At 35.7% G+C, this 8,234-nt stretch overlaps 2 protein-coding genes across 3 annotated transcripts; both read right to left on the bottom strand.

Annotated features, from left to right (window-relative positions):
- Positions 1-484: 484 nt before the first annotated feature.
- LOC111890927 (stress-response A/B barrel domain-containing protein UP3) lies at positions 485-1,437 on the bottom strand. Its single transcript, XM_023887002.2, has one exon. It carries the CDS (start codon positions 1,275-1,277, stop codon positions 618-620), a length of 660 nt encoding a protein of 219 aa, XP_023742770.1. The 5' UTR covers positions 1,278-1,437; the 3' UTR covers positions 485-617.
- A 1,209-nt stretch (positions 1,438-2,646) lies between these two features.
- On the bottom strand, positions 2,647-7,694 carry LOC111890926 (transcription initiation factor IIF subunit alpha). 2 transcript variants are annotated; one of them, XM_023887000.3, is made up of 10 exons: positions 7,544-7,694; positions 7,230-7,415; positions 5,751-5,906; positions 5,510-5,655; positions 4,553-4,929; positions 4,309-4,427; positions 4,088-4,231; positions 3,587-3,811; positions 3,152-3,373; positions 2,647-2,986 (listed from the first exon to the last, which is right to left on the bottom strand). In XM_023887000.3, exons 2-10 carry the CDS (start codon positions 7,398-7,400, stop codon positions 2,897-2,899), a joined length of 1,650 nt encoding a protein of 549 aa, XP_023742768.2. In that variant the 5' UTR covers positions 7,401-7,415; positions 7,544-7,694; the 3' UTR covers positions 2,647-2,896. The 2 variants fall into 2 exon arrangements, with proteins under 2 accessions (XP_023742768.2, XP_023742767.2); XM_023886999.3 differs by having other exon boundaries at positions 7,230-7,471; positions 7,544-7,693.
- Positions 7,695-8,234: the final 540 nt, after the last annotated feature.

The following is an 8,234-nucleotide window of genomic DNA, read 5'->3' as shown; positions in this document are numbered from 1 at the left end:
TGACTCGATCTTGTAAAAATGTCACCTGGACAAGAGTTGTTATCTTTTTTTTTTTTCTAATTTATTTTATCAATCGAATATTTGTATGTGGCTATGGTCTCGAGCTCAAAGTAAAGGTGTGTTTCAATGTGTTCAAGTTGGATTTGAATAAATTTTCAGATGTCACGTAAACATTTTGGGGATTCGTCCTATGGAAATGTATAACCAATTCTTAGATGTTTTTATTTTGGCATCTTGATTTAAATATTAGTATTATGAAAAGTATTTTTTATGGAGTGAATGTCGATTATGATGAAGTGGAACGAATGACAATATTTATTGGTTGTAAAGCGACTAAGTTTTCCTGTATTTATTTCAGTCTTCCTATTGATAGTAAAACGACCAATAAAGAAAGTTGAAATTAGAGATATGTAGTTATATATGGTGAGAAATGTGGTCAATGGGATGAATAAGGATTTTTGGAATGATACAAATGGGCAAAAGATGAAAAGAATGAAACAATCGTTATATACATTGATAACACAAGAGCATCACATACATAAATATTATTCAACAAAGGATTAAACATAACGCAACACGTACTCAAAGAAAAGTAAAGAACCTGGAACAGGCATCCATTAGAGGTTAGCTTCCTGCGGAGGTGGAATCACATAATCAACAACCACCACGCTGTCTATGGAATCACCGGCTTTCTCCTTCTGCGAGTTCACAATCTCCGAATTTGAATCCAGTGCCTCCAAATCAGCCTGCCCAGGCAAAACAGCGATTGAAGCGATCGTAAACCCTTTCGCCCTGTCATGAGAGAAATTCTCACCCAAACTTAGCTGTTCAATCGCTTGAAACTGATCTTTAATTTCTCCAATCACTTCCAAAACCCTAGCTTTCTCATTTTCCCCTAAATTCTCCTTCAACTTCAGAAATGTAACTCTCATCGCCGACCCTGGCTTCGGTGAGACACTACCACCATTAGACATCCAATCAACGGCCATGACGTCATCAATGATCGGTTTATTCTCGTTGACCACACGAACGTGCTCAGGATGAACGGCGTACTCCCGGAGATCCTCCTTTGATCTGTACCGACTGTGAAGCATGTGAGTGAAGGTAAGCGACGATGACCGAGAGTGAAGGAGTTGTCCGAAGGAGAGGTGGAGGGTGAGGTTGAGTGATGCTAAGCCGTTGAGTCCACTCACCATAGCCGCGAGTTTGCTAGAGTCGGCATCTGGTTTTACTTTGAAGAGGACCACGTGTTCAACGATCTGCGGTTGTTCCGACATGCTGATGTGATCGGTGTTTAGGGGTTACGGCGGAGGATGAGAGACTTCCGGAGGAAGAAAGTTGGTGAATTGAAATTGAAAATGATGGCAGAAATCGGGTGCGTGATAGAGCACACAGCATTTTTGTGGACATAACTGAAACTGATGGAGAGAATCAATCAAAGAAGACAACATGTGAATTGTTGATTGTTATGGACTCATGATGGTGCTATCAACATGGCACTGGGCAAATATCTTGCCCAGTAAAGTTATATCGCTTGGAAGCCCAATAAGCCCAAAATATCCATTGTGAGATTTCCTTATGAAACATATATAGAAAAATGGGGTTGCATTTACACAAAATTTAGTTAGAGATGCACAAACACCGGTTGGTTTGAAACAGGTTTCAAAAATCAATCCGATTTACGATTAATCATTAAAATTATGACACATTTTAATTAATTTAAATATACGAATATTAAAACCACATCAATTTCTAATTATTTTAAATATATGAATATTAAAACCGCATCAATTTTAATAGTCGTGAATAGATAGATCTATTTCTTGATTTTAGTAATTTTTATCCATTAAAAGTTAATCAATTTAGATAGATATTTATCCCATGAAATTTGATGTCAAAAATATATAACAAAAAAAAAGGGATATTGGTGGAGAAAATTCAAAAATATTGTGGCAATAATGTTTAAGTTGTCAAAGTTGGGAAATATGGTGGCAAAATTCGAAAGAAGGTTTTTTATGTCAAAATGTAAAAGTTTTGAGTACAAGGACGAGAAGTGTCAAATTCATTAAAGATTTGTGGCAAAAACATCAAAATGTAAAACTTTTGACTGCAAGGACTAAAAGTGTCAAAGTTACTAAAGATTTGTGGCAAAACCTAAAGGCACAAAAACTTAATCAAAACAGAAAAATATAAAAGTTTTGACTTTAGAAACGATTTACAATGTTCAAATAGTTATCCGACTTTCTATAATTCACACACACACACAACCACAACAACAAATTTAAGATGTGAGAAAAATGTAAGAAGAAAACTTATGTGGTTCTTACGATTAGGATTATCATGGTAAATACACAAGTGAACTAGAGAGGTCTTTTACTAACAATCATAATATATTGTTTACAATAATATAAGGTGCAATAGAAAGACGTTGGGAGTCTAAAATTCCATTCGAGCAAAGCCAAAAGAAAAAAAAAATTATGCACCCTTAATCCGACAACCATGGATCTCCACAACTACAAGTCAACATAATAGGGTACATTTTTCATCATACTCACGTTTGATACTTGTGAAGGATATTTGGAGTAAATATAACCCAATCCTGTATTCTTGTTCATGCTAATTGCTATTAAAGAAAGACTAGTTGGGTTTTGAAACCAAACAAGGAAAACCTTTAAAAGTAGACGAAATGGCTGGCATGCATAATCAGACGCCTACAACTCTTTATAGGTTATATGTCTGTGTATTCCCCTAGACTCTAGAGTAGAGAGAGTCGTTGACAATTTACAATAGATTTATTGTACACATAGACACAAAACCAAAGTTGTCAGTAGTCAGCACACAAAAGACAAAACTAAAGTCATCCATAAAGAGAAAGTTGAATTCATATTTCATATTTTCATTTGTCCCTCAACACCACATAGCTCGGACCATTTGTCTTCTGTATCTTGGAAATCCTCCTCAAGATTTCAGCAAACGCGCTCTTGTCCTACAACCAAACCAAAAACGACAACATACACACGTTCATCATTTTACCAAAAAACATATATATATATATATATATATATATATATATATATATATATATATATATATATATATATATATATATATATATATATATTTCTTTTTCAAATAGAAAACAATACAATACCTCTTTGGAGCGTAGCCGGGATTTAAATTTAGCAACAAGATCCTGTGTAGTAACAGGTGCCTTGTGCAATAAAACTGCTCTAATTTCATCTTCTGTCACTGGCCCAGTATTAGTATTAGTAGATGCTGTTTGTGGGGCCCCCGCTGCTGATGCTTTTGAAGCCGATGCACCTTTTGTGGGAGCACTGCTTTTTGCAGGCTCTTCCTTCACACCTTTCACCTCCTGAAAACATTGATTCAATACCATAACTTTCTCTTTAAAACATTAACAAAACACTAAATTACAACCAAATATGTAATCTAGATTACTCAAATGCCTATATTTTTTAACCAAAATCAGCTATATGCTCAGGGACAAAAAATAGTCATTTTACAAAAAGGCAAAAAACGGCTACAAGAACCTAAAAATCAGGGACTAAAAAAAAGTAAAACTTACAGTTTCGGTTTTTACTTTCTTTGAACCATTTGCAGGCTTAGCCTCGTCATTGCTTTTCCTCTTTCCCTTTGATGACTTGGATGAATTGGGGGTCCCACGAGCGGACCCTGTGGAAACCGTCTTTGAAGGGCTGTTATCAACGGGTTCTTCTTTTGGTAGATTCATACGCTTTGAAGGTGCGTTATTAGACTTTGGTGCAAGAACAGGGGAACTTTCATCTTCAATCTACTCATATCAAAAATTAAAATTAAATGCTTTCCAAGTATATTTTAGAGACAATTACAATTCAGTCCTTGAATGTAGCTTTTTTGCTATTTTCGTCCCAAAATGTTTTCTCTTGCAACAATGGTCCTCATTTGAGATGCTTACAACGTTATTTATTCCAGTTCCAAGTAAAATGAAAATTTTTGGGAACAAAATTGCAAAAATCAGCTATACTCAGGGACCAAAAATGTAATTTACTCTATATGTTATTATTAATAAATGAAGAAAGATGCTGACATCATCATCATCGTCATCATCATCATCTTGTTCTGGTTCTGAATCATTGACACCATTGTTTTTCCCAAGCAGCTTCTTTAACTCCTTCCCAGATTGGCTCAGTCCTCCTTCCTGTTCTTCATTCTCTTCCTCATCGTCTTCATCCTGGATATATATTATATATATTGTTTAATGTTTTAAAATACAATATTTTAATTTTATCTGTTTTTTTTAAAGTGAACCTGTTTGATTTCAGGAGGAGCAGGGATTTCAGGGGCTAATAAGTCTTCACGCTCTTCAGGATCATTACCAACTGCTTCATCATCATCTGTGAAAATCTCCTCATGCTCCCAGTCATCACCTGAAATCACACATATAATAACAAATAAACAAACAACCTATTTTCATTTCTCATGGAAAATTCAAATTCAAGTAGTAAATGGAATGTGTCGTTCCATTCCATTATCCAAATAACAAAACAATCACCTTTCTCAATATCATCATCATCAAAATCAAGATCACCACCTCTAGGGCCTTCCTCATCATCATCACCTCCTCTTTTATTAAGTCCAAGTCTATTTTTCCTTGCAAACTCTTCATCCTCATCTTCTTCTCCTCTATCTGACACATTCCCTTCATCATCATCTGCATTATTCTTTTTACGCCCTCTGCCACCACCTCCACCACCACCACCTTCCTTGTCATCAGGCCTTTCAACTTCACCAAAAGCAGCCGCCCCGTTGTTTGCAGCTTTCATCATCCATCTTTCATACCCATCTGCAGTTTTCCTTCTGTTTTTTATCTTTTCTTCTGCTTCCTCAAGTGTAAGTTGCTTGTATTGTGCAACTTTGTTGAAGTTGTACCTAAACACCAAATGCAATAATAACAAGTGTTTGTTGTATATCACTAATGGCATCATCAAGTGCTGTATACACATTATCTGTTTCATTTTAATCGAATGAAATCTTTAAATGTGAATAAATGACCATTTTACCCTTCTGTTTAGGCTTAAAATCAGGGTAGTGGAATAGTATAGTTCCTAGTATCTTTCTTTTTTTTTTTATCTATTTGTGCTTTTCATACAGTATTTACATTCTTACTTTTATCCTCCATTGAGGGCTCGTGTTTCATATGGGATTTGGGTATTGTTGTTTTTGTTTACCCTTCTGTTTAGAGGCAATGCAGAATAGCAAATGATTGTTTATTTGATAGTTGTTACTAATTTAAATTCTAAATAACTACTCATTTCTCTCAATGTTTTTTCTCAAACTCGCATGCATATCTAGAAGAAAAAAAGAACAAACATACCCCCCCCCCCTACTTAACCCAGTAAGAACTATTGTATGCATTAACTCAAAAAGAAATACCCTTATATATTTATCTGGATCAAGTCATGTATGCATCAAGTTCATTTAGTAAAAAAAAGGAGGAGTTTGTGCATACCATGATCCAGCAGGGATTGCAACAAACTCTTTCCCCTGTAACATTAGAAGGTAGTATGTTGCTGTTTGTGCACCCTCAAGAACTCCCTGATAATGAAATTGTCCAGTTTCATCCTCCAAAAGCCAAGGTTTATTTTTAAATTTCTCCTACACAACCCAAGCAGCATTTTTGAGAATTAAGCCAGGCAGAATACAAGAAAATAGAAGCAATATATGTTTATGCTTAGGAAGTAAATATATACCCATAGGGTGTCTGTGATTTGGCGTCCTTGTAATCCTTCTTTCTGAAGAGACCACTTGTTGTCATTTTTCTTTTTAGAGAAACTCGGTAAACCAGTCACAAATCTTCCTATGAAGTAATTCTTTTCACTGGCTGAGCTCGCCCGGACATTGTATTCCTGTGTAATCAAGTTATGAAGATAAGAACATAAAATAAAAGAGAGAACAGGCATTGATGAAGTCATGCAGATGAAAAATATGGATCAAACAGGAACTATCACGAATCCCAAACAAATTAGTTTCACTATAAGTATAAAAGGGTATAGCTCATTTCGATATATGATCAAGGCTCAAATGGCAAGTATCTTGGAGAGATAGTTTAACAAATACTTTTCTAACAAAACAATTTGGTATCAATTGAGCCAATAAAATTCATTGTTTTCATCAAATATGGTACCACCGGATCATAGAGGGTCTAAATCAAAGCATAAGGTCAGCTACCATAGTTCAAAGCAGCAACAAAATAACCTTAGTAGAGACAGACCCTGGAATATAAAAAGGATAACAATTGCAGCTCAAAAGATACTGAGGAGATGTGTGAATACAAATATGTTCAAGAATAAGAATGTGGAAAGGTTCAGCATAAGCCTAAGATACAGATTGCTAAGAGTGAAGATTATTAGCTTGCTAAACCATGCTAAACCACTGAGTTTAGCAATGACACAAATTATGCCTTTTGAGCCAAAAAATTGCATCAACAGAAACACACCGTGATCCAGATGCCAACAAAAGTTTTAGTCAAAACCACATTTTGAACCATCCAAAAGTCGAGCCAAAGCTGACCTAACTTCTAGATGTAAACAGTGAATATAATTCTGAGTGTCACTAGTACAACTTGTACTGTAACGTTGTAATAAGCCGAGTACAATAATATATACACATTAAACAATTCTAAATTTAGTGTGAAAACTAAATTAAATTGGATAAAAGCACACACAACTGACACAAATGACTACGATTTCCCACCACCCCTCTAATGTAACCAAAAGGGTCGTGCAAAACCACATTAGGAGCTGTATCAAACAAGGATCAAACTGACTTAACTTGCACAAAATGTTCAGAGACACCCCATCCATGCTGAAAAACACACACAAAGTCATAAACTATTGACTCTAAAGCCACATCTAGAAGATCACTTTAGTTGGATGATTAGAAGTTATGGGCAAACAGCAACACTATCCCAAAACATACAAGCATATGCCTGTGCATTCATGTCAATACTAAAACCGCGGATCATGTTTCAATGATGTATCAATCCAATTATAAACTTATTATCATGTATTAAATATTTAATCGGAACAATATCAGATGCACACTAATTTGTTTACTTCGGTATCAAACGTTTTAAATAACTGTTGTTGCAGATCGACATTAAACGATTAGACAGGAAGGAAATGGTTCGTAAAGATGCAAGCTCAATTTTAAAGAGCAGAGAAAAGAACCCGAATTAGACGAGTAATGGTGGTGCCACAGTCACGGCACTTGTCCTTCCTCTCAGCCATGGTTTTGCCACAAGTCACACACAGCGTCATGTGCTTGCAGTTGCTACCGTACAACTCGACCGTCGATCTACAGCCATCGCACGACGGCTTTAGCATCAAATCAAACGACATAACTCTCCTAAACCCCTGCAAAATCACGTTCCTCGATCACACACTGCGAAATTTTAGGTTTGGCAAATCACCTACAGAGAATTAACTAATTAAATGCAAGCGAATACGAATTGGCAGGCATAGCGTATGATTATAGATTAGACCTTATAGATCGATAACTTTGTAAATCGAATGCAAAATTCGCTCGTTAGGGTATATGTTCTTTGGGGGGATTTGGAGATGAAAACATTGACAAGAAGTGCAGCGCATCGGCATTTATACGGGTAATGAATTTTTCGGGTCGGGTTTCGCCGGGTGAGGCGAAGCGAAAATCGAAATCAATCCCTAGCTTAAAAGCCTTTGACAAAAAGGAACGGTTTTTATTTTCTTTTTTGGGCATTTCTAATTCGCTAAAGCTAAAAGTTTGTATTTTTTTTTTGACAAAATTGCAAAAATGGTCCATGTGGTATGCAAAATTTTGGGATTTTAGTCCAAACAGTGACTTTTTTGGTTTCGTAGTCCTTTTGAAGTGGTTTGTATGTGAAAATGGTCCCTCCAAAAATTGAAATGACTATAATACCCTTGGGGTATTTATTTTTCATTTTTCTTTCATTTTTTTAAATTTAATATTTATTTATTTATTTTAACAATTAAAAAAATAATAGAGGACCCACCTCTCTCTCTCTCTCTCTCTCTCTCTCTCTCTCTCTCTCTCTCTCTCTCTCTAACCTAACCCAACCCAACCCAGACCACTTCATCTTCAAGATTTTATCCCTCAAATCCATCGTCGACATCCCCAGTCGATCTCATAAACACTGAAACACACCTTCGATGAAAGTATCTGATACAGCTGTA

The sequence above is a fragment of the Lactuca sativa genome, chromosome 7 (genome assembly GCF_002870075.4).
Source record: "Lactuca sativa cultivar Salinas chromosome 7, Lsat_Salinas_v11, whole genome shotgun sequence".
Lineage (NCBI taxonomy): Eukaryota > Viridiplantae > Streptophyta > Magnoliopsida > Asterales > Asteraceae > Lactuca > Lactuca sativa.
The sequence above is the reverse complement of the archived record's forward strand: the minus strand, read 5'-3'. Positions and strand labels throughout refer to the sequence as shown.

What these genes read in the sequence shown, in the direction of transcription:
- LOC111890927 (XM_023887002.2), bottom strand. Translation starts at nt 1,277, where the DNA reads ATGTCGGAACAACCGCAGATCGTTGAACACGTGGTCCTCTTCAAAGTA.
- LOC111890926 (XM_023887000.3), bottom strand. Translation starts at nt 7,400, where the DNA reads ATGTCGTTTGATTTGATGCTAAAGCCGTCGTGCGATGGCTGTAGATCG. An exon ending in CCATTACTCGTCTAATTCGG is followed by an intron (nt 5,907 to 7,229) that starts GTTCTTTTCTCT and finishes TTGATTACACAG; the next exon opens with GAATACAATGTCCGGGCGAG. An exon ending in CTCCTCCTGAAATCAAACAG is followed by an intron (nt 4,232 to 4,308) that starts GTTCACTTTAAA and finishes ATATATATCCAG; the next exon opens with GATGAAGACGATGAGGAAGA.